The 27,436-nt window shown below is 43.4% G+C and overlaps 1 protein-coding gene across 1 annotated transcript; it reads right to left on the reverse strand.

The window, feature by feature from the left end:
• Positions 1-419: 419 nt before the first annotated feature.
• Positions 420-5,705, reverse strand: ky (kyphoscoliosis peptidase). Its single transcript, XM_034575830.1, has 7 exons — positions 5,614-5,705; positions 4,193-4,785; positions 3,317-3,431; positions 3,082-3,199; positions 2,692-2,883; positions 2,278-2,468; positions 420-2,178 (listed from the first exon to the last, which is right to left on the reverse strand). Exons 2-7 carry the CDS (start codon positions 4,763-4,765, stop codon positions 851-853), a joined length of 2,517 nt encoding a protein of 838 aa, XP_034431721.1. The 5' UTR covers positions 4,766-4,785; positions 5,614-5,705; the 3' UTR covers positions 420-850.
• Positions 5,706-27,436: the final 21,731 nt, after the last annotated feature.

A 27,436-nucleotide genomic window follows, 5' to 3' on the forward strand; every position in this document is an offset into this window, starting at 1 on the left:
TCCTTTACCGCCAAACTATTGTCGTACTTTACTGAGGCAGTGAGCCGGGGCTATTTGTGGGCTATTATGACAGCCACATGTAAACACTCATCACGCTCACCGGCGTGTGCCAAAGCCTGAGTGGACCAGGGTCACGGCAACAATACTCCAGTGTGCGCTGCTGGATTTGTTCCCTTTCACTCAGTGGGGCTGTGGCACGGTTTCATTCTTTCACCGGCCTTGACCACAACTTAAGCCGTCCTCCGGGTCCGACTGTTTCCAGCTGCGCGAGACAATGAGTTGATTTCGTAACCGATGTAAAGAAGGTTGTGTTTTCATCCCGGTCCGATGGTTTGTCCGTCGGTCGGTCCCACAAAACTTGTTGGACGGATGAGACAGGGTCCAAACGGTTTGGTTGAATAATGTTGTGAAGACAGTTCAAAAAATAAGTCTTTCATATTTTGATATTCTTATAGTATTTCTTTAATAGCATGCTGACAAACTGAACATCATGATGCATATTTACTTGCTTATAACATGAAAAACCACAAATACACTGATCAGTCAGATATTTAGCACCACAGCTGAGCACCTCTGTCAATCTTAATAAATCCTGGATCAGATCACAGCTCTCTAAAGATCCAGGAACAGAAACGTTTTGTGTCGCATTTCTACAAAATTACACACATTCAAAGAATCAGAGATAATATCCATACACATCAGTGTGAGTGGCAGTAAAACCTGAAAGATTGTGTCTCACAGTGCGATTCATTTTCCGTCTGATTTGCATTAGTCCATATCAGAGTCTTCATAAGGCAGTGAACAGCTATATTCACAAACGTGTCCATCTGGTTTCCTCCGGCCTTTTTACTCACGCTTCTCTCTCCAACTGCTTGATGTCAAAGGACATCAGAACAGCCATGTCGCTGGACTCCCCCGAGGACGCCGCCAGTTTCAGTTGTTGGAGACCGTTTCCACTGGAAACTTCCCCCTCCCAGACTCTGCTCTTGTTCAGTTTGAGATCAGTTCTCGTCTCTCCCACCACGCTCACCCTCTGGGCCCCGGGGACCCTCACCCTGAAGCGGACCCAGGAGAGGGGCTCCAGCAGGCCCACGCGGGGCTCAAAGAGCACGCAGCCTTTCCTCCAGGCTGAGTAGACGCAGGGGAACGGAGGCCCCGGCTGATCGCAGCTGTTCCTCAGAACAAAGTCACACATGGGGTTGAAATCTCCACCGGGGGCGGTCCTGGCGTACAGGCCCAGCCGATACACCCCGGCTTCAGGGAGGCTGGCGCTCACCGTCACCTTGCTGTCTGTGTACGTGCAGAAAAGGTGGCGTGAAAGTGGAGTAGCTGCTGTTTTCTTCTCTTCTCTGCTGAGCACAGTGTGAAGCTCCAGGTCCCGCTGGTTGTGGAAGGTGATGTTACACTTGCCTTGCTGTGTGCTCACCAACGCCGTCGTATGGCTGAACTTGGACAGCCCCGCCTCCGACGTGCGGGTCCCGGGGCCACACACCGAGCCGAGGTTCGGAGGGAAGAGCTCATCCAGTCCGACCACCTTCCCTTTGCAGTGTAACAGGATGTTGGCAGCGTTCTGGAACTTGACCTCTGTTTTCTCGTAGTCCCGCACAAACACCGACAGGCGGTAGAAGCCACGTAACGAACACAGGACGTGGCAGGTCAGAGCATCCGGCTGAATCTGAGTAGCCAGGCAGCGCTTGGCTACAGCAGCTTCCAGCTCCAGATGAACCAGTTCACACAGCAGCATCAGAGGCCTGGACGTCTTCAACACCAACTCAAAGAGCCCGTCCTCCACCTCCGCCACCTCGCTGCCCTGGCTGCTGCCTGTGATGCCCAGAGATCCGACGACAGGCTGCAGGCCCCAAGACAAGAAGGGATTCTCTGGGATCTCCTCCCTGGCCCGGGGGGTCTGACACTCCACCGTGAAGGAGCAGACCCACGTCAGAGCTGTGACGGCTGCTTCAGGTCTGGCAAACACCTTCAGGTCATATGTGCCGCTGGCAGGAGGCAGGAGCTGCAGCTTCATGTTTCGATGGGAGACGGTCAGGAGGCCGAAGGACGAGTTGCCGGAGTCTTTCTGCTCCGACGCTCCACAGTGGAGGAGGTCCTGGTGCTGAGTGATCTCATAGGTGAAAGTAGCAGGTCTGGAGAAGCCGAGGGACACGTTCGCCTCACCTCCGTCTGCAGAGGAAGTCAAAAGGATAAGAGGATTTAAATCATTTCACTGGAAAGACAGAAAAAGAGGATTGGTTTGAAAAACTCAACAGAACTGGGGCCGACCTGTGACCACGTGGAAGTGATGAGGCTGAATCAGCCTGAGCCCCATGGTGAAGAAGGCCGAGGTCTTGAAGACCCTCCTCTCAAACTCCTCCAGGGGTATGGGCGTCTCCAGGAGCTGCCATTTCTCCTCATCGGGGAAGTGCGACTCGATGAACTCCTCTGGGTCCGTGAGGAAATAGAACTCGTCGAACCTTGGGGGGAACAGATGGAGAGAGAAAGCTGGTTTGAGACTCAACTCACTGCTGGATTCAGGTGCATGAAAATAAACAAAAGGTCGAACTGGTAAAACTTTTGCATCGATGTGATGCTTCTAACTTTGCAAGAAGAAGAAGGTGAGGTCAGGTTTAGATTTTATATACGACACCAGCGCATCATCATTTGTGATGAAGATGGTTTGAATCCCTCTTTCCAAACCTTTTGACGAAGCTTTCATGTTCCATATCCACCCGTCCTGCTCCCCAACAGGCGTCCAACAGGAACCACTGTCCTCCGAGAAGCACGGCGTTCCACAGGTGATCTGATTTCACATTGTTGAGGCTCTGGCCCTGACGGTACCCGATGCCCTTGCTGTGGCCGGGCACTTCTTGGCACTCGATACCCACCTCTCTGGAAACACAACCATAACAGAGCAATCACCACCTTTCGTGTTACGTCCAGTGGCCTTAAACGTCACGGCTCTTAGAGCTTAACTCAGTCCAGTGAATATTATTTGTACGGTTGTTTGGGCTGATGAATGGTCACCAGTGATACGATCTGTGGAAAGTTGATTTATCTGAAGAAGGTTTTTAGCTTTGCTATGTTTACCTGCACATCTCTGTGCAGAGGCTGGCGTAGCCGCAGCAGACGCCCCGCCCGGCCGCGATCACCTCCTCCGGGGAGCTCAACTTCTCTGAGCGGCCGAGGTACCCGCTCACGTCGTACTCTGCGAACACAACGTTCCTTTGGTTACAAGGTTTATAAATCTGCTCTGACACAGAAAGGACGACCATTACGGAATGATGGGATTCATATGCATATTTATGTAGCTCAGTAAACGCACCAATGTTGTGGCACAGCCAGAGCCAGATGGCACGAAGCCTCTCCAGCTCAGTTCTGACTCCCTGTGTGATGCTCTGGACGATCGTCTTCACATCATACACACACTTCTCCTTCAGCTGCAACACACACAAAAGATATTCTGTTAGATAAGATGTTTTTTTTTCTTCCACTCATCAACCTATTTCCCAGAGTTCCTCAGCGTCACTCGGTGTATTGATCGACCCCTCCGATACTCAAGGATGTGAGCTGTGCTGTTTGTTGTGGTTTTATTTATTCATCCTGCAGAGCGGAGCACAAAGAAGCGAGTCTGTTGTGGTTTGGTTTTGTTCGGCTCACGAGGCTTTGTGTTCTGAGGAGTGTTCGGGCCAAACATGAGGAACAAATGAACGGAGGAAGATTTTCTTCTCCTTGTGCGTTTAGAGCATTAGGTGAAAATGTTGAGAATTATGTGAGACGAGATTTGTTTCCTAGGTCCTGTGGTTTCTCCCTCACAACAGTCGACACAAGACCGACTACAGATACAACACTGTTCACTCAAAGAGAAAGAATTTTCTTCTTACTAATGAATTAAAATTTCATATATATTCCTTTTAAATTTCAAGGTTATTTTGACTTTGTTCTCGACATTTAAAGTTAAATGAAATAAAAATCTTTCTCAATCTTTTGTAGTTTAACTCTGCTGCAGATATTCTCTTATTTAGGTCACCTGGCCCTTTTCTTCAGCGTCTTCTTACATCGAAGTCTTAAGTGTGGATTAAGAGAGAATTGACCATAACAGTTGTTTGAAGCGAAACAGGTGTTAGTCCCTGTTTGAGTGAAGATGTAGCTTTGATAATAAGCAGTAAATAGCAGGTAAATGTTGTTGAAGCGTCCTCACCTCTGCTCCTGCTCTTATAACATGAGCATCAACTCTGTGGAAAACCTCGGTGTTGATGAAGAGGTCTTTCCGACGCTTCCTCCTCCCTGTTGCTGCGACGTGCGGCGTCACCTTCTGTCCCAGGTGTGTTTTCGGTTTCAGGTGTCTCTGCTCCTCGGCCTCCTTCCTCACCGCGCTCTTCTTCACCACGCTGATGGTCTTGGCCGCGCTCTCACACGACAGTTGTCTCTTGGCCGCAGGACGTTGATCCTCATTCTCCACAGACAGTTTCTCAAAGACGCTTCGCCCGGAGAGCAAAGCACTCTGGGAAGCTTTGGTGCAGACCAGGACCTGGGCAGCGGCCACGTCTCCTCCAGGAGCAGCCGCTGGACGCTCCTGATGCTTCTTGTGCACTGGAGCTACTATAACTGGACCAGAGCTTGGTTTGCTTAACACTGGACTCTCCTGGAGGTCATGAAGCTCCAGGGCCTTCACCCGCACACATCCCTTCTGGGTCACCTCATCTTGCTGAGAAGGACGCGCAGCACAGGAGAAGGGGAAGGAGAACTTCTGAATCGCAACTTCCGCCGACATTATGCTGGAAGCATGGCGTCCTATAGCCAGAGGAAAGACAAACTATTCAAAAGACAGTATACACTTTCTCTCTGCTATTTTTAGCTTAATCCTGTGAGCAGGTACGGCTTCGGTGCTTTGTTCAGTAGCTTAACAGGAGACACGTGGCTGCTGCGCCAACCCATCACAAAAGAACCACGGCCCCGATGCACAGGCTGCACTGAGGGAAGCAGAGAGGATATTCCATACAGTACGTTCAGTGTAAGACAGTGATGAAGAGGCAATTATATCATGTCTATTCATGACCCTAATGAACGCAAAGGTTGGACTCGTTAGTCACTGTCTCAGTGCAAAGAAAGTCAAAGCCTCCACTGCTTTAATTTGACCTTACGGCTTCCTTGTGGATTGATGATCATATTCAACACGTCTCAGAACTAAGCAACACGTGTAAACACATATTTTTGACTGAAACTTAGTAACCTGTTTAAAAATCCGAGCGGAGACACGAACCGTCCTCCGACCACATGACCCATGGCCGCTGACAAGTATTCACCCAGCTCAAGTGTCCTTCAGCAGACCACTAAGTGCTATCAGCCCCGCGCTGCAGCTGACCCTGACCCCTGACCTTCCTAGAGTGCAACTCAAGTGACGGCCACGAAGGAGACTAGAAGGTATGATGGAGCACGTCCAAGACAAACGACAAAATATCAGAATAATACTTGTTTCCCTAAAAACGTCACATGTAATTTCTGCCGTACTTCTAAACGCTGATTTATCTGATTTATACTCTGAAGAAAGAGGTGGGTAAAGCCTGCGGAGGTCGTTTGAGCCGTCTCCACATCCCTAAAAGTCGCTGAGGCTTCACTTACCCTGAGAGGATTGAAAATGCCTGCTGGATGTTTGCTGGAGTGTCGGGCAGAGATGTTTCCACTGTGTGTTCTCGGTGGTCCCCACATGCAGGGGGAGCTTATATACTCTCCTAGTGGCCTGCCAGGACAGGCCCCAGAATATCAGACCTAAAAATACTACAAAGCAGTTAAGACCAGCCAATAGAGTAAGCCCCAACTGAGGAGCGTGACGTCTCTATGTGTGTATGTGTGTATGTGTGTATGTGTGTATGTGTGTATGTGTGTATGTGTGTGTGTGTGTTGCTCACAGATGTATGGTCTGATGTTTATTCTCTACATGCATTTGCTAATCAGTGCCGCGGCATATCAGGGCACAAGAGTGAGTGTGAATGTGTCATGTGGTGTGTGCGGCGTTGCTGGGCGGGCGCAGGCGGAGGGGAAGGGCTGGTTTGTGCACGTGTCGGGTGCGACGGAGGGGTCGGATTCGGCGAAGAGTTGTTGGTCGTTCAAAGAAAGCGACAGAAGGGTTTATGAAGAGGCTGGCAGAGGATAACGTGCACGCTAACGTCCAACACACACTTCACCCTTGCCCCTGTCACACACACACACACACACACACACACACACACACACACACACACACACACACACACACACACAAACACACAAAGATATCATTTACTCTACTTTAGTGGATCAATATTTATTAGATTAGAGACACATGAAGGTGAGCCTGTGAAAATAGTATTTGCACCTTTAAATTCAAAGTTAAACCAAGTGCGAACAGGTCAGAATCTCCTGCATTGTCACAGTCAAACACGATCGCCGGCTGCAGTATGGATCCTAAACCCTGCCTCCGCCATGTTAGTGGACTGGACATGGATGGGACCTGAATACCACGGCTCCACACCACGATCAAAATGATGTCACCAGAGCAAGATGGCTGCACCGGTATCCAGTATAGTTTGGCTTCATTCTTGTGCAATGGGAGGAAGTGGAGACACGTCGTCCATCTGTATTTACAGTTTTTGCGGTGTGGAGTTGGAAAGAAGCGAGTTTACCAGACTGTGGCGAGCGGCTCCAGATCCTAACCAATACTCAAATAAAGAAAACACACAATCAATGTTCCACTACTGGTGATGTCAGCCACAAGATTTTGACAAGGAATTTGATCATGTGAAATACAAGAGACGATATCTGTGCCGAACTGTTATTGATACTGTTCAAGCTGCTAAATGTTGCATTCAAAACTACCTATGATTTAAAACTCTAGATCTCATTTTGTTTTAAACAAGTAAATAATTATTAGTTAAATTGAGTAAAACCAAGAAAGACGAGAGTAGAGACATTGAAATAGTCATAAATGTGCACTTTAACTTTAAGAAATATCTCCTCTACTCTCCTCTGCCCACATTCACCACAGGTGCTTTGAACTTTAAGTATGAACCTGTTCGTTGCCTTTCAAGTTATTTCTTGAGGCTGTTTCCATCCAGCGGGAGCTGAGAGCATCAAGGTTTTCTCACCGTTACCGTCGACTCAACACTGGATCTGTCAGCTCCGTTCTGTACGTACACACACACCACATAAATACTGCAGAAAGCAAAGCAGCCTGAACCCAGCGTTTGTCAAAGGGCATCACCATAAAAAGCTGAGGCGAAAGGAGAAGAAGTTGTTGTTGGATGATCACTGCAACATATCAGCCAACAGATTCACGATTACATAACACTGTCATCTGCTGGAGTTGATATTGAAGCATGGGCATGGCGAGGGGCAGCCTCCTCCGCTGGTGGTGGGTCCTCAGCCAAGTGCCAGTGAGAGCGTGGAGTAATAATGCCATCTGGAACAGCTGTCGGCAAAGGAAACTGGCCCTGGCTTATTAGGGAGAGCAGGGGGGGGGATTCTCTCCAAAGAGAGGTGAGACACATGGAGGAAGAGAGATGTGCAGCTCTGATGGCAGAGATTGAAATGGAAATCACTTGAGGCTGAGGGGGGAGGATGTTCATCTGCTGCCAGGAGCCAGTGAGAAGATTGAAAGTGAGAAAGTATAGGTTTTCGATTTTTCTATTCCATTTAGAAAACCATATACCTGTAGAGGAAACATCAACGTACTACGTAGTTTATTTTCACCACAGATAGAGATCCAACAGCCACGTCCCAATTCAGGTGCTGCATCCTTCATCCATCATGTCTCCTTGTGCCGAGCTGAGACCGTCTGGTTCATACAAGTGTCAATCAACCGTGATGCCACCCACTGGTTTGCGAGCTGCCGTTCTGAAGCCTTGACTTTGGTGTTTTGTTCAGCGCAATTCAAACTTTTTGTTAAAGTCCTGTTTCCAAGGTCTAATAGGAACCTTCAGTCTGAGCTCACGCTGTATTATTAAAGTGTTTCCAATAAAAATTACAAAATAAGTTTTAAATATTGTAAAAAATGTTACACTGGGAAGTAAATAGTGGAACTTAATTAGACAAATGGGACATTATGATGCTAAAAAATGAGGCTTGAAAGTGGCCAAAGTTTGAATGAATCATCAGGTGGTCCTTGGTGTTTGCAGCATTTTAGGTAAATAAACCTTTACGGTGTTTGCTTGCGATTGGAGGCATGAGAAACTGTTTCCTCAAGATCTGAGGGACCCACTGGGTTTATATTCCACAAGCATTTCAAACATGTTTTGGCCTTTGGCTGTTATGCGATTTATAAACCCGGTAGAAGCACTTTAAAATCTAATTTTATAACTATACCTCGGAGCTGGTGTGATGCGCTCCGTCTCCTGCTCATTACTGCAGCTACATAGTTGTCACAGTGCAGTTGTCTTTTGGGGAAGATGAAGAAGAGGAGAGCATTGCACCCTGCTGGAGATGAGACATGAATGAGTTTCTTTAAATCTCATGTGGACACCACACCTCTGATTCTAGATATTTATAGACCATGAAAAGCTCGTAGTCTCTCGCTGTGGCAGCTCAGTGTTGATGCGGCAGCTCCAGTCAGAGAGTCCATTAAAACGAAAACATTTCTAACGTGAGCCTTATAGCAGAGGTAAGAAGGAATGAGAAAGTTTCAGAGTACAGTTCGACTGATTTGATCAAAGGTTTGACTCCCACTTACAGACACCAAGAAAAACTTTGGGGGTCTCTGACATACAACCTCTGTAATAGTGTGCTAACAAGGGTGTGCTGTATAAATCTCAGCTACCTGCAGGTTCTCAGCAGGAAATAATGAAAGAACGCCTGAGAACTCCATGTACACCAACTTCCAGGTCTCAGATGAAGGCAGCTTTGTTCTCCTTTTAAAATCTGCTCAATGCAGCTTTAAAAAAAAGAGCATAATCTGGACAGCTGGAGTCTAAAAATAACTCTAATAACGGGTTATGCATTTTAATTTTCACAGTTAATAATCCATTCTTAAAAACACCAATGGTAAAAACGCCCTGTGGTGATAATAGCACAAACGCTGCAGTGGTTATTTCTCATTCTGATACCTGGAGAATCACAATTCTGTAATAAAGAAAGTGTTCATGTATGAAAGTTTGGTTACCTCCCCAAAGCTGTTGGTAGTTTTACCAGCTGACAATAGAAAACTATTTTTTACATAATAATTATGATAATTATACTACCACTACTACTGCTACTACTACTACTGCTACTACTACTACTGCTACTACTACTACTACTAATAACAATAATGATACTACTACTACCACTGCTACTACTACTTATAATACTACAATACTAATACTGCTACTACTACTACTACTACTACTAGTACTACCACTGCTACTACTACTACTACTACTACCAATAATAACAATAATGATACTACTACTACTACTACTACCACTGCTACTACTACTGCTACTACTACTTATAATACTACAATACTAATACTGCTACTACTACTAATAATAACAATAATGATACTACTACTACCACTGCTACTACTACTTATAATACTACAATACTAATACTGCTACTACTACTACTACTACTACTAGTACTACCACTGCTACTACTACTACTACTACTACTACTACCAATAATAACAATACTGATACTACTACTACTACTACTACCACTGCTACTACTACTGCTACTACTACTTATAATACTACAATACTAATACTGCTACTACTAATAATAATAACAATAATGATACTACTACTACCACTGCTACTACTACTTATAATACTACAATACTAATACTGCTACTACTACTACTACTACTACTAGTACTACCACTGCTACTACTACTACTACTACTACCAATAATAACAATAATGATACTACTACTACTACTACTACCACTGCTACTACTACTGCTACTACTACTTGTAATACTACAATACTAATACTGCTACTACTACTAATAATACTAGTACTACCACTGCTACTACTACTACTACTACTACTACTAATAATAATAATAATAATAAATTGATAGATGTACACATCTGGTAAATAATATCGTTGAACTAAACTAATATCACTAACTTATGTTGGATCCAGTTCCTATTGGTTGTTCACTTTTCAGCAGGTGTCTCTTTATCCAATGACAGAGCAGAGCTCGTGCTCGTCCTGCAGGCTCGTGCTCGTGAGGGTCGGTTCGAGGCTCTAATCAGCGGGCTCGTGCTCGCGGCGGGCGCGTGCCCTCATGGACACCTGTGATGAAGCTAAATCTCTCAATACTTTTTATTTTGTGATTTGATTGACATGTAGCTTCCTGTGGAACTTTATGGAAACTGCTGAAGACGATGGAGGAGGTGAATTTAAATCAATTCACTGCAGGTAAGATTCATTTAACTTTTTAAAAACATGTCTGTTCACTGTTTCTCCTGACTTTGAATCACTAACTACTGAGCTAGCTTGTGCTTAACAGCTAAGTTAGCTAGTTAGCTAGTTAGCTAGTTAGCTAGTTAGCTCAAGGGTGGTGTTAGCTAGTTGCTGCTGGTTCAACCTGAACTGGGTGAAAGATGGAGACTGAGGGTGAGTCTGTAACTAAACGAGACACGAGCTGCACCAGAGCTGAAGTAAAGTGTGGAAACTGATTTCATCTTTGACAAAACAGCCTCACATATCTAATTTAGCTCAGCTTAAATTAGCCCTGTGTTTGTTTACGGTTTAAAAACAGTGTTTCTCAAACTTCAGCCCCTCAAGGACCCAGGCACTGACACAAACTAGACCCTGCTCCTCCTTCAGGCAGGATCTTAGGTTTGAGATGAAGTGTAGGAAATTCAGGACCATAGTAGTCACACATGAAATTATAGGATTTCCCATTTTTTCTTTTGCTGGGGGGACGACCTGGAACCCCTCAAGGATCCTCAGGGGCCGAGGGAGCTCAACGCACTGCAAATCAAGAAAACAACAAAAAGTCACAACACATGCAAATACAGAAACGCGCTGCAAATTGCGATAACGACAATGGGAATGTTGAAAAGTGATGAACCAGCTGTAGTTCAAAGCTTTGTGAAGTTATTAAAGTCTGCTGCTCATCACTGGTGATGGAACTTCACAAAGCATTGAACTACAGCCGGGTTCATCACTTTTTTTTCGGCTCCCCTTGAAACATTTCCTTTGTCGTTTAAGACGCATCCCGAGAAACATCATCTTAGCACTTGGCAAAATTTGGCGATTCATTCCTAAAATGTCTTTATGACAAATTAACGTAATTTAAGCTATATAATTTACAGTTTTACCATTTACTTTATCATAAATAGCTATAAATAGAAAGAAAACACAAAACAACCTAACACTGTACATGTAGAACTGAAAAATATAGATAATAAACATAGATTTTCTATAATTAGTAGCACATCTTAAATAAATCAGTGTGGGTCTAATTGTTAATTGACATCCTCACATTTTTAACTCGAACACATGCTGTGACAGCAGAACTCACGAACACACGGATTGAGGAAATGTCGAACACATAAGCAGAGTAAACAGTGTCATCTGTGCCAAAACACGTGTAAACAAGCAGCTTTAAATCCAACACACAGTGAAATGTGGCGTCCTGAAAACATCCGTCCCTGCCTGCAGCCTCACTTTTACATTCGAGGCAACAAGGGCATCGAACACGAAAATTGTAGAATAAGTGTGACCGGCTAGACCATCAATATTTGATAGTGCGCTGACCAAAACGAAAGGTGGCAAAAAATGAATTCCCATAACCCCATTAAAATTTAGAAGAGAAATACAACGCTGCACAAAAGAGGAAATGGCTGAATTCTGGAAAGAAGTTCAACAGCATCACAGAAACAAACAGTGGGACATCTAACTATACATGCAACCTATACAATTAGAAGATTTTATAATTACAATACTTTAATTGTAACTATGGGAAAAATAATTAGGTAAATAATGCAGCTCTGTTTGTGGATTGCACAGTAACCCGGCGCTGGTTCTGCAGCGTCTTGTATATCATCAAATAGAAAAACAGAAGAGTCAAGAAACTGTTTATTATTTGGTCAGTTGCTCATAAACAAAATTGATCGGCAACAAATCCAATGACTAATAAAACATTTAAGCCATTTATTGAGCAGAACGTGTCGATACTTGCTGCCTCCACCCTTTTAAATGCAGCTCAACTTTAATAAATTACAAGAATGAATGTTTACAAATGATAAAAGACAGACTTCACACTCTGTTCGTATAAAAAAAATAGTATAAAATCAAGCGAAAACATTTTTTTTTTGTCTTCTTCTACTGCTCAATGTCTTCTTTAGAAAATTAAGGCACTTGTAATTGGAACCGTTCACAGAAAGACACAATTAGCCTTTTGAACCTCCCTTTGCCTTATCTTGTATTTTTAATTGGCCCTTGTAGAGCAGAAGCTTTATAGTCCTGAATCCTTGCAAAGTTCAGAGCCTTGGTTTTAAAAGAATCAAACAAGCCCCCCCCCACCATCATCCAGTGTGTATTGTGTAACGGTCCGTCTTAACCAGGATTACCTCTTTTTTTTATTATATATATATATGCCATTTGGCTGGCACTTTCGTCCTGAGCCCCTCGTGGACTTGAGAGTGCATACATGTTGTTTAGTTACCGGTGGGAGTGGAGCCTCTATCTCTGATGCTGTTAACGCCATGCTCTACATGAGGACGTGCCCAGGAGGATACACCCATGACCCTGTTAATACTCTACACTTCACTTTAAGATAAAAACATCGCAAGGTTCATGCCACATGGGTTTTTAATGGTTGATTTCATTTTGAATGAAACTCACTGTTACCATGATTTATATTCTGTACATGATTCACTACAGTAACTTAAATATCTGCAACTATAATTGAAATACTGTCTCTGACTTGCACTTTCCATCGCTTTGCATCTGATGCAGAAACTTGACTTGTGCAGATGCTCTGTCGTCTCGAGTCGTGGAAATTATAGAAATATTGAGACTGTGAATAGCAACATAACAGCCCCTACAGGTGACTGTAGGGATGTAATGACACAGTCTTTTTGATACAGTCCATTTGGTTTGAAACCTTCCTTCAGTTCCGAATGCCTCATGGAGCCCGCTACTGAATGACCTCCAACAGACCTTCGTCACAGCTCATCCTCGCAGGAAATGTGAAAGTGTAATTCATAGCGTTTAATACTAGAAGGCTGCTCGGATCGTGCATCCCTTCTCCAGGGCTAACGCCATATCTCGCCATGTGAAAGAGAGTGGGGAAAAAATATATACTGGATCTGCCTGTACATTCGGATTCACTCCAAAGTTTAATGGGTTCTTCTTTCCCACCCCTCGACATAATGAGCGTCTCCATGACAAGTCAAAATGTATGTCTGTGTCCTTGCAGGTCTGAAATAGCAGTGTGTGCGGAACCATGCTAGCCTTGTTAGCCTCTAGATGTATGTTCTTCCTGATAGGGCTGGTGTCGTCGGTATAGTTGAATGCAAACGAGGAACCATGTTTTTTAGATCGGTTGTTTGGGAGCTTCACGGTTTTTCTAGTAAGTTACAGCAGCACCGGACAGAGAGCAGGACTGGACTCGGGTCTCGGTAACACAATAAAACACGCTAAACCACGACACGACAGTTTTATTGATCACAGTAGAAGGAATTTACGGAAGGCTGATATTTGCCAATTCAGTAAAATAATTGTTGCAGTAATCCTTTCGTGCCATATAATGGTTCTGCTAATTAATTTACACCAATTCAGTCTTTTCATTCAACAGGATTTGCAATTTAAAATGATTAACGTTCATAAAATGTTGCATCTACCTTGAAAAAACGTTTTATTTATCCAAAAATCCCATTGACAAGAACATCAGTCAACTCTAACTCAAGGTCTTGAATATATTCAGTATTATAATATTTTTTTCTCACCGATATAAAGCACATAGATTATGTAAGAATGTTCTTCTTTAGTTCACCTTCTCTGCCTTCAGTATCAGCCTGAAAGAACAGTGTCAGTGGACGGATGGGAAGTTGGTACACAGTGTTAATTATTTGCTAAGTGTCTTTAATTGAGTGCTGTCTCGTGGGACTGCAGTGGACTCCAGTCACTACTGGTGAAGCCATTAATCAATCAGCTCAGACACAGCGACCGTGGACAGTTAGAGCTCCCAGCGACCTGAGCCACTTTTAAGAGCACTTCATTATACAAGATATTGAAGGCTTTATTTAAAATTCTGTGGTGAAGAAAAGGGAGCCTGTTACTGGCAAGCTAACTATAGTATTATATGGGAGGTTTGATGTGAGTGGTGTGACCCAACCATACAGTCTCCTGTATGTGTGTGACTGTGTGTGATAGACTGGATGATAAAGATGGATGAAGAGGCTCCACCTCTTTACCAATGTCCATAAATGAAGCCCAAATCTCCAGGATATGGTGCCGCCATCTTGCTCTGGTGACGTCACCTGGAGCCAGAGTCTGCAGTAGTGATTGTGAAGTGGACACTCGGCAAATCACCTGTCAATCACTACGTTTAATCAAATAGCTAATCGAAAACAAACTTACCAGAAACATGAACACGCTCCAGTGTGATAAAAACCAAACTAAAATGACAGAAACCATCTTTGGGAAAATGGATTTGTCTTTTTACTTTGGTCCATGTCCCATCTGTTAACATGGAGGTGTTTTTGGGAGCTGTCATGTCATCCATCTTTACAGTATATACAGTCTATAGCGTGAATAGAGAACAGTAACACTGAGCTGCAGAAAATTTGAGACGTTTCTCACTTCATTTGACTCAAAACTAGACTTTTTTACATTATTCTGAATCATTTCTTTATGTGTTAACTTTACGTCATGCAGCTTTAATAACAAATTAATTAATGTTAAGTAAATTAACCCTAAAAATTTTTAATTTGTTGTTTAATTTACGATGACACAGGGATTTAAACTCTACGCTAGTTCATCCCCTTGTTCTTAATCAAGCTCTTTTTGTATTTTACGTGGCAATGTTGCAAAACGATTTAACAACAATCACTTTAATTAATGAAATATCATTATTATGTGACTAATTTGAAACAGTTATGAATTATCAATCAAGATGAAAATTAATTGGACTATTAGTCTGATGATCAATTGTTCTATCAAGCCAAAGTTTGCTGGTTCTAGCTTCTCAAATATAAATGTGGGTTTTTTTTATATCTGTTTTTATCCGTCTCTGGGTTTTTTGATAGATTTCAAAATTACATCCAACACACATCAGGATTTTTTGATCAATAAGAAGTGAAGTTTTGATATTTGCTCAAGTTTAATCTAGATTCATAGATTATCTCGCTGAACAGCTCACACACATTTCACCACTGATCGCCATTGGCTTTTTCACTCAACACTTTGTAAAAACACTCGCGGGATTTATCGTGATGTTAGTTGAGAACCCCGACCCGCTAATAAATCTCATCGACGCAAACTTGGAACGTGTGTGCATGAGAGAAAGCATTATTTTTCAGTTTGTGCGTGATTCCATGACGGATGTGTTTTTGTTTAATCTCCTTGGCCAAGATCTGAAACGGACAATGTCAGGCAGGAGCCAGTCAGGAGCAGAGGAAACCCCACCCTGTGTTTGTCCACTGTGTCGCTGTGTCTTCCTGCTCAGCAGCACAATACAACAAGGTGCCCTTTGCAGTTTATTGCAGTGTTTTTAATGTGCTCTGTAGGTGCACAGAATTTTAAAGCTCTCTGCAGCGTGACTTTTTTTTTCTCCAGGAGCCGTTCGCTCAAAGCAAAAGGGGACGCGCTCCTTTTCAAAACCAGGCAGCTTAATCTATTTCGGTAATAGTGACATGCACTCCATGCACTCTTGGAAAAATATTAATATCACAAAGTAGGAGCCTGTAGTCCTCGCTGATTAAATGAAACACTTCTGCAGCAGGGATCCTGAATGATGAGCATCAGGAAATTGTAAATTTCTCCAAAAGAGATGGGTAGTGATTTCAAAATTAAATCCTTAAACTCACATCAGATAAATCGAGTAGCACATGCAGTAATATTGGATTCACCATGAGTATTAATCTACAATGACTTTGTTAAGGGTGGAGTGAAATACGACACACACACACACACACACACACACACACACACACACACACACACACACACACACACACACCACTTGATGTCTGTAGTGTCTGTCATAAGCCATCAGTGCAGTATTTGTTGATTATTCAGCTTTATAAAGAGGCGTCAGCTCTACTCTTCTTTTCTTAGAGACACTTTACGAGGAGTTTAAACTCGTAAACCGGATTTCGCCCCCACGAAGTGTTAGTCGTGTTTTGTCCAGGTTGTTTTGTGGGAGTGATTTACACCGTTTCACTCTCTCACTTGAAAGGCAAACGTGTCCGTGTCAGCATTGCTTCCCATAAGGACTTTTGGAACTGTAAAGACAAACAAACATTTCCTGTGCTGTGGGTCTGTGTGCGTGTGTTTGTGTGTGTGTGTGTGTAGAGTATCACAGGGAAAACATGTAGGGGAAGCTGGGGGTCAAAGGGTACAGCTGCTGTTTTTACTCGCTGCACATTTGTGTATCTGACCAATTCAAGATCAGACGAGCCTCTCTGAGATAAACATCTTGTATTTCAGTGAGCTGAACACTTTACTTTCTCACTTTGCTTTTTATTTTGATAGTGTAGAAATGGATAGAGACTTAAATCATCTACTTATTTTCACACAATTTAGCTCTAAAAAATAAATTGCACCATTAAACAAAAAGTAGATTAGATGAGCTGCATGTTGACAGACCTCCAGTGATTTAGAGTCTCTGAGGTTTCCAGCAGAGGGCAGTGTGTCTGTGTCTCACTGGACAACATCATTTCTCCTGTTGAATGTGCAAAACGATGCCACTCAACCTCCTGCTCAGAAATCCTCAGCCACTGGGAGGACTGGGTGTCCCTCATCATTATTCTTTGATTATTTACGATGCACAGGATTACTAGCTGAATTATATAGAGTAAAAAAAGGCCATATATAAATCTATATGTATTTATCATTGCACTTTCATGAGTGGATTTGCATTTAGATGTGCATTTAGAACATCTGCACGTCTGTTGGCTGTATTTTAGTCTGTGGCCTCTAATATTCAGCTGAAGCCAATCTGGAGAAACCCTCACAATAAATACACCATAACGTTGTATTATTGTCCCTCGTAAGGTTTTCTCCTTGAGGATAGATGAATTCCACCTTTGTCACACTTTTATTTAAATATTATTTATCTTGCTTGCCAAACTGAAGGCGTTTGCGAAAGTGTTGCTGGTTCAAATCTAATTAGCCTCTGGGAAGAGCAGGGGCGAGGAAAGTCAATAGCGTCCTTGAGCGAGTGAGGCTGTTGCCTGTACCAGCTCCAGTGTTGTGGGCGCGGAGGTGCAGAGAAATGAATGTGCTCAGTCGACCTTCCTCATTTACATGAGCGTTGAAACTTCCACACTGCTCTTGTTGCACTCGAGTTCTCTCGTTGTAATTCGGGCACTTTCCTCCTGCGCGTGTCTCCAGATGAGCTGACTTCAGGCGAGCAGGTGGGATTCACTGTTGCACTTCTCTGGGGCACGTGACTGTTATTGGACACGTGAGGATTGATTCTGTCGGGCTGCACGCCAGCCTGGTATCCATAGTTACAGTAACAAAGTCAACCACTGCTAGCACGTTTATTAACTGTTCAAATCAGTGGTTGTACTTGTGACTGAGTTGTCGTCGTAGGTCAAGTTACATAATACTTCCATATATAATTCTCCTTTCTGTTTTGTCCTGATATTAAGTCAACTTCAAATACAGAAAAAGCACTTTGATACTGTCCTGTTTACCAGTCAGAATTAGAACTGGACACCCAGTGATAATTGAGATTACCAGTAGATTAATCAAGCTGCAGGCTACTCAGATACGTCGTGTTAGGGTTGAGGAGGTGGATCAAATTTGAGCCTGACTGATTGATCGGTTGGCCGATAAAAAATCAGCTGATCTAAGACTTTCACAGACGTATTGGTATCTGCATTTGTTTGCTGATATGTGCCAATGCATCAAGATTGAGATATAAAATATTAAAAAATACAGATGAACATTTTAATAAACGTTGTAAGATTATAGTTTTCACAATATATGTCAAGGTCATTGTTTTGTACCACATATAATGCACCGTGTAATGTACTATATCAATATAATATGACAGGCACAGCTCGAGGCTGACCTGTATGAATACAAGATGTAAATAATACAGAGTGCAGCATTGTGTGTAAAGCAGGTTTGTCATGAGATCATATGATCTCGTCACGAGTGAGTCAGTGTAGTTCTGGTTGTTTCTTATCACAAGTCACATTTGTTTGTGTTGTTCTGTGAGGCGACAGATCCGCCTCACGACCAGAGTTATGCGAGTTAACTGTCTGAGCGAGTGATTTGCTGAGGCAGACAACTTCGGACGTCCTCTGATATGACTGATGAGGTTTTCAAATAAATTCAAATTGAAATAGAAAATATTTACCCTTACAACAAGTCTGAGGTTTTAGAAAAATATCATCTTCTTAGCTCTTCTCAGATTGTTTTGAAACAAGCTGGTGATTGGACTTTAATTGGATAGTTTAATTTAACACGACAAAGTTAGAGCCTGAATTCTTCCTGGGAGCATCTATGACACTGCAGCAGTAGTTTGTTTGAGCCTGAACCAGAGTTTGATTGTTCTCTACTTCCTCTAACTCAGCTGGTTCACTTCTAAATCTGTGGTCCCCGTCAGCTGTCAAAAAAAACCCTCTGCATTTTCACAACATCACAATATTTTCATTTTTATCGTCGTATACACGAGTTGTTTGTTGTTTTTCACAACACACTCGGACTCACTGATGACATAAGCGCTTTGTGCTGATGTAATCCCTCACGTGTGAGAGTGATCGCACTGTGGTCCGTACAAAATAACATTAGTAAACAATACCCATAGTGAATGGACTTGAACGGCCATTATCTTTCTCTCTCATAGTCATCGGATAATGAAACGGCGTTTGGCAGTTTCCCTACGTTTTTTGTTCAGTTGGACATGTGGCCACTAGTCACCGCGTCAAGTCAATTCATGTCTCACGCACTTTCCCACACATAATTATTTTCTCTGACATTTAGCATATTTCATGTTTTCCAGAAACCCTCTTTGAGCTCGTCCTTTGCGACAGGCGCAGTTCTTGGCTGTTTGACAGCTTGTCTATTTCATTTCTGCAGTAAAGACGTCAGGAGGACTTGTTTTTTCCCTCGCCGTAAATTTATTTCCTCTCTGGCAGCAGAACATGTTACACCAGCCCTCAGAGAGGCTGCAGCTTAAACTGGACAAACCCAAAAAACTCTTAAGACTTAATTAACTGACAGACTCATTATAGACACATTTGAAAAGCCATTGCTAGCCTACAGCAACATTAAGGGTTGTTTTAATATTTGGACACTGAAATATGAGACGACTCACATTGTTTTAATCCTAAATTTCAGAAAGGAAACAAATTCAGTCTCACAACTGACCTTATTTAAATAAGACATTACTCCCACTATGATGTTTACATGACTCGCTAACAGAATATATCATTCATATTCCTGTTGACATGTTACCGTCTATCGTCTATGTCATACGTGCAACATTCCTGCCACGATCTTGCCATAGTACCTATTCAAAAACTTCAATATATATATATATATATATACACATATTTTCTTGTTTACACTCGAACCAAGGACATGCATCATCACGCAAAAAGTAACCGTCGTAAGTCGATGTCGCAAAAAGCTGCAAAGACTCCAAAAGGACTTAAAATAAGGAATATTATTATGAGCATGACGTGAGCATGTGCTTATAATTGGACAGTGACTGTACGATAACACTAATGTCACCACTGCCTCACTAAGGTGCACAAACAAACTACCAGTGCAAAAGTGTCCATCCACCCCTCGTGCACACAGTTTGTCTGATTGCACGTGCAGCTCCATGCCTGTACTGACGTGTGCGTTCACCTGTGTCGTCTCTGTTATATTTCCCTGAGCCAATTTTTTTGCCGGAGAGAACATAATCAAGTTGTTCTTCTCCAAATTAAATCTGTAGCTAGTTTGTGACCTGAAATATGCCCTCATCCCCTCGGCAATACTTACAGCTCAGAACTGAACACACACACACACACACACACACACACACCGGTACCCGTACAGAGGGAATTGCGGGAGGCTGTAGTCTGATAGCTCCTGCAGTGATGTGTGCGGGCAGCAGCGTAACAAGAACCAGCTGCTCCCCCCCCTCATCTTCCTCCTCCTCTTCGTCTTCGTCCCCCTGTTTCCTTAATTTCTCTCCGGTCCTTTATTCCCCAGTATTATTATGATTAACACTGTGCCCCTCTCTCTTCCTGTGCTGGCGTAAACAACAACAACAACAACAACAAAGATGATGCTGAAGGAAAAATGAAGAGACAGTGCTCCCTTAATGCATGCAAACACACGCACACACACACAAACACACACACACACACACACACACACACACACACACACACACACACACACACACACACACACACACACACACACACACACACACACACACACACACACACACAGACACACACACATAGACTAAAGCTGACAGCTACACACGCTTATAAGCACAGACTAACAGAAAGACAAAAGTGACGCCTACACATAGTCACCAAGACGAGATAGACGCCTACACGTGCAGACACCGAGGTGTAGTTAACGCCCATGCACACAGACCCACACACACACTGACACACACAGCAGCTAATGAAGGTTATTCCCAGTCAAAAGGAAAGAGCAGGATTCCCTCAGTGATTGATGACTCATTGAGGCAATAGCTGTGGCTGTTTGTGCATCATTACTTGCTGTGGCGTATCACCATGGCTTCTCACCACAGGGTCGACAGGCTTTAAAATCACCAAGTGAAAAGTCTTAACTCCGGTTGCACGTTGGCATCCTGATGAGTTGTTCACCACATCCTGACATCTGGCACAAGGACAAAAGGACACTACATAGACTGCAGCAGCACGGTCCCGTACAATACCAGACTGCAGATCAGTTAAATCACATCATTTCTGCAGGTCTCATCATGGCTCTGTGAGAAGAACCACCACAGGGGTTGGGTTGGCAAGACGGACCATGCTCCAACAACTCATACTGGGTTAAAGATGCGTTGAAGGTGCAGTAACAACAGGAAACATCAGAATTCAGTGCAAATTGATATGAGCTGCAAACATTTCATCAATTAATTGAGTAGAACTGTAGATTGATAATGAGAAATCATCTGCAACTGTTTTAATAATGGATTAATCCAGTTTTGCTTTATTTTCAAGGAACAACACCAACATCTGGATGGTTCTATACGCTCTGACATGTGAGGAGCTTGTTCTTGTCCTGCTTGATGGTACATTGAATATCTTTGGGTCTAAAACTGTCGGTCAGACCAAAACATTAGATCTCGCCTCTTTGGGATCTAGGTCGTTGTCGGTCATTGTTTTCAAACTCATAGTAATGATAGTAATAATAAGCATGACCACGGGAAAAACTATATATTGTACAATACTGATCCTCCAGTTTGCTTTGTTCCTCAGATCATTCACTTCCCATTTAACGTTTCCCTCTCAAACACTCACACGCTCACTATGTTGACTTACTGTGCAGCTTTGTTTGCACTGTGGGACTTGCTGTGAAATAAGGAGACTGTCAGCTCCGGCTCTGTTGTTTAGAGAAGGTGTTACACCGCAGATACCTGGCCTCATCTTAATAATTGTGTGAGTTTCACTGCAAACTACTTTTGTATTCATCAACCCACAGACGTTCTCTGAGATGTTCCAAGTGAGAATAATTTAGGTTATTTTACCTCTTTCTGTTGGTTTAACGTGTCGGCCGCCGGTTTGTGACAGAGGGTTGATCAGGAAGTTCTCACTCAGCACATTCTCTGTGTGTTTCTTCAAGACCTGCTGAAGCTTTCATGTGCAACCACCCCCATCAGTGAGCGTTACACCTATTGCGCACAAACCCTCTTATTTTGTTTTTTGTGCTTTGCTTTCTTCTTCTTTTTTTTTTATTGAAACAGCAGGAGGGCGGAGAGAGGGACAGTATGGACGGTTCTGGCAGGATTCAATCTCAGGCCAGTAGGGGGGTCTATTTGGTTCCCGAGGTGGGGGTCCCAATTGCTAAACTTTCTCTGTGCACTTTATTGCTTTTTAGTGGTTAAGGCAATTCACTAGTGGTGATTCATCACTCACTACACACACACACACACACACACACACACACACACACACACACACACACACACACACACACACACACACACACACACACACACACACACACACACACACAGACACACACACGCCCAGCTGTGAGGCTCCCGGAGGCCATTCCCACCTCCAGCCTCATAACACCCGCTGATGACTAGTCACAGAGTAGCTTCAGGGTCATTCCAGATGCCTCCCTGTGCACCCAGTATCATCTCAACCTGAAGTTTGATCTCTTGCTTTTACACATACACAGACCCCCCCCCCCCCCCCCCCCCCCCCCCCACACTCCATACGTGTGGTGGAACTACCCTGTTTATGGCAATTGCTCTAAGCAGAAAACTGGGGACGAACTGGGTTCAAGACCTCAGCCGAGCATGAAAAGCATTCAACCAAACCAAGAATCAAAAACTCAACTCTGAAAAATGTGTTCCTCCCGAAGCACTTACTGTTGTGAAGTGACAGGGGACACTTGAACACAACATATGGCTCTGGCACGTTATGTGATGCCACATGGTGTGGTACTCCTCTGATGCAACTGAACTACACCACATGTGACACAAACTCCAATACCAGAGTCTAGAACTTCTATAGAAGTGTATTCCAAGGTCTGGATATTCACTCATAATCTACTCACCACTATGCCGATGAAGGGTTTGAGTCCACAAAACACTTTTGGAGTTTCAGGGGTGAACAGAGTTGCAGCCAAACCCAATTCAATTGAAGTAAATAGCGACCACTTCTTCAAACTGCCTCCATTCCGCTCCTGTGGTGTCAGGATTCCACTGTTCTCCTCAGTTACTGCTCAGCTATGTTTTTCACATAGGGTTTGACTTGTAAATGGCCATAAACAACAACATTTAGTTTGTATTCCTGACTTTCAGAGAGAAAGAGAGAGAGAGAGAGAGAGCCCACTGCCCATCACCTGACGTTCTTTACCTGAACTTTTAATATAACTACAGCCCTTGTAGCTTTCGATTCGTCCCACAACTTAACCGCTCTGTTTCATTCTCACTGCTTTCAAATCCTCATTTCTGGCCAAAGCACACACGCCTCTAAAAACCCACAGAACAATCAGCAGACGGAGCATTTAGTGGCAAAAGAGACCAAATTTCCCCCACAGGAGTTGATGGGAAAACAAAAGCAGTGACTCACATTCATCAGGTGGCTTCAGATAATGATAATGGTGATCTGTAATTTAACTTCCCAGCATCTGTACAAGTGAACTGGCGGTGACTGTGCCTGCCAGCTGCCTCCAGGCTCCAGGCTCATTCCGACAGTTGACGTCAAACAGGACCTGCGTTTGCATTTTCTTTATTTAATAGGCTAATTCCTGCACATTAGTTTTTGTTTAAACGCGATGTGATTGGCTCGTGCAACGGAACCACAATGCAGCGTATCCGTTGAACATATTTAAACTCAAGGATCAAGAGATTGAGTTTGATGGTCAAGAGTCAAGGTCACTGCCAAACGCAGGCACACAACCGTGAGGCAGTAAATCTAGTTTCTTTACATTTCCACGCTGTTGAGCTTAATTTAACACCAAACTCAAACCACCTCAGCTTCCCCCAGGAGTCACCATGTTAATCAGATTTGGATTTTCAGGCCTCGGTGAATAACAGAGATCAAGGCACGTGTAAATCAACCTCAAGGCTTCAACACGTCCCTTCAAATACCCGGAAGACACCAGCGTGTCTTTCAGATTGTCAACTCACTTGCTTTTATTGACATTCGTCATGACATCGGTTGTAGCGTTGCGATGCCGTTTAGTGTTTAACTAGAGCGCCGCCATCATGACACCTGGGTTTGTAGGCGTGTGGTGGATAAGAAGAGTTATCCTCCAGGGAGAATGCGCCCCGGCTCAGTGAGTGACGCACTTGCTCTCTCGGTGTGCAACAGTTCTTATGCAAAGCAGACCCACTGGCCATACCACACACGGTGATGTTATATATGCAGGCGTATGCAAATGAGTGACCTTTCGCAGAGCATTTTCATCAGGGTGGGAAATTAATTTTGGGGGGGATCAAGTAGCCTCTGTGTCTCGTGGATTTATAAAGTCAGTATCAAGAGAATACAGAATATATTCAGGAGTAAATGTGATCGTCATTCAGGGACATTTGACAGGATCATCGGAACGTTTGATTTAAAGATGCAAATTTGAAGGAATTTTCTGAAGCCATGTTAAATATTTGCTAATGACAAAGGCAATGATGTGTTGATGGTATGATTTACATTTTTTTCCCCATTCATTTAAATTAGTAAATGTAATTCTGTCGCTGTTCTTGTTTGCTTTGTGTTTGCCATCATTTAACAAATGGTGCACAAAATGTAAAAATTCATGCATGTGCAGTGCACGAACTTTATGGTGCAACTATATATAGTGAACCCGACTTCAGCCATTATTGTATGAACAGAAAGGTTATAGAAAAGTGAACTGGCACATCCAGTCTCCTGACAGCAGTGATTTTTATTTGTATGTCGGAAATACATTTTTAGAGCCTGATCGATTTAGCTGTTTGCCAATAATACGAGCGGATATGAGCCTTTCACAGACATATTGGTGTCGGCATTTGCTGATATGAAAACATTCCTAATAAAGTCCAAGTTTCATAACAGAAGGTGTCTCACCTTGTACAGATGGTTCAGCCCCATGAGGCAAATTGTGATATGGGCTATGCATAAAAATAAATTGAGTGATTGATAATATTGGATAACGGCATCAGCCCTGAAGATCCATATTATAAGAGCTCTAATAAATATTGTAAATGGGGATTTAAAGAAGAGGCAGCAACACTGAACTGTGACGAGTGACGAGTAACAGAAACTTGATTTTAGTATTGTTTCTGGTGGTAGTTATTATCGGCATGATATTAATCAAGAAAATAAGATGCTTATTCATCACAGCAGCGAATGTTTAGTGAAAACAGCGACGGTATTGTTCGCGAGAGCTGCAGTTAAAGTGTCTGGGATGAGTTGTGCTTTGCTGTGGCACAGTTTGTGGTTTGAGAGTGAACACGCGTTGTTTTTCGAAATAACTGGGTCATTCTGTGTCAAGACAGACAGAATCCAGGAGAGTGGTTACAGCACCGTCTCAAGATGTCGATTGAAGTTTGTTCTCAAAATGTTCGGAAGCCAAATCTGAAGCCTCTACTTTGTTATTACACGCTTTAAAACACCACATCTGGAAAAGTTATGATTATATGGCTATATTCCATCCCTCCATCTATTGTTGCTCTTACCCAGGCTTGGGTCACTGAGGCAGTCCCCAAGTAGGGTATTCCAGACGTCCCATTCCTTAGCTATGCTTTTCAGCTCATCCTGGATGACCCAACTCCTCACTCGATATCTAAAGCTGAGCCCAGACATCCAATAATCATAGAGATACTGAGGCTAAAATCCTGAAAGTGACGTTTTTCTGACCCAAAATATATCTCAAATCGATCTATTTTTGTGTGAAGGAAAAGCTTGAACTGTCAATAACTGTACACCAAACAATTTCTTTGTACAATTTAATGTTGCTCCTCGTGCTATTGTGTGACCTCATACGTCGGCCTACTTGCAGAAAAACATGTTTGTCTTTCATCCTACAAAGTTTCATCAGGGTGGAAATAAATCATCCCAGCTAAAGCGTTTTGAGGCTATAAAAGCGAAATCAAGTCAGGGGCTGAATGAATATGAAAACAGTAATTAGTATTGTGTTGTTTCTGGTACTCTTTCCCTACAGACGCGTCGGTGAGGGCAGTTCCCGGTTGGAGGTTGGGCTCGAGTCAGGTTTTCTGGGCAATTGAATTTGAATGCAAGAATAAGATCACATTTGTGTTTTGCAGTTGTCGTTGTAGTACAAACCTCGGGCAGACGCTTGCAGCAGTAGCTCGCTCCTGCGAAGAGAGCTGCGGTTACTTGTCATCATGCAACACTGGAGATTTTGTCGACTGAACACTGAAGTGCCAACACAGACCTAATCCCAGTCCCTGTCACTTTAGCTTGGCATGATTGACTCGTCTGTGCTCTTGGCCATAATTTTCCCTCTTTGGTGTCAGTCGAGGGAATGTAGATTTGTTAGAATTAGCACCCGTGTTGACTGTGCTTTACTTCTCAGTTATTTTGTTATGCTTTGCTTTCTCTTACTGTGTAAAAGTTATATTTTAGCAAAAGAATTATGGTCTCATGAAGTCAAATAGATCATAAATAACTAGTACTAGCCAATGGGTGCAGGTCGCAGGTGTATGTGGGCGTGCAGTGTCCGTAAGCTCTCAGTCAGGCTCCACCCCTGCTCCTCCAAATGTAGTCACAATGTAGTCGCTTCAAAACAGCTCATAAACCATCGGGTGATGTCACAGTGGGTTGCGTCTTGCATGCAACAAAGGCCGGCATTGAAGCCACATGGTCCTGTATGGTCCAACCTCTCGTCCTCTGGCAACTGATAGATCATAAGATCCATCAGAACAGAAACAACGAATTGTCACATTTGAGGAGTTGGAACGAGACCAAGATCAGAGCATGACTATAGTCTGTTTGTCTGTTTTCAGACGTGAACTCTGAAAAACTCGGAAAGGAGTGGGAGTAGTAGCAGTAGGAGATTGTTCGGGTCAGACACAACAACAGGGAAACTTCTGGAACATTCAGGCAAGAGGTGGCGTCTGGGTGGAGCAGCAGGAGGCAGGACGTGACGTATATACATTCTGCTGTGGACAGCTCAGTGTTTTTGTTTACAGCTCATCAACACCAGCGTTGGGTCCCTTATCACCAAAAGCTCTAGAATGTCATTGTCTTTCGTTGCGTGTGAGAAATATCTTCAACATTCCTACTCAGAAAATATCTGGAGCAACCGACTCAGACGTTTCTCTCAGACAGTCCCTTCAGAAAATGTCATCAAAATGTCCGGACTTCAGTCCATGTCTGAAAGCAGCTAATGAATATTTCTTATCTGATCTACAATATTTTGTAAAAATAGACAAAGCAGTATGTCCAAGATAACTGAGCATGAATGCATGCATTGTGACATGAGTGCACGGCCACGACACGTGACGCTCTCGCCTTCACGCCATTCATGGTTTGCCTGCGTCCTAACACAAGCACGACGAGGGATTCAGCGTAGAGATGTTCCTCAGGCCAGCATAAGTCACGCTGAGCTTTGAGAAAGCGTAATGGTGACCAGTTGG

Source organism: Hippoglossus hippoglossus, chromosome 22 (genome assembly GCF_009819705.1).
Source record: "Hippoglossus hippoglossus isolate fHipHip1 chromosome 22, fHipHip1.pri, whole genome shotgun sequence".
NCBI classification, from domain to species: domain Eukaryota; kingdom Metazoa; phylum Chordata; class Actinopteri; order Pleuronectiformes; family Pleuronectidae; genus Hippoglossus; species Hippoglossus hippoglossus.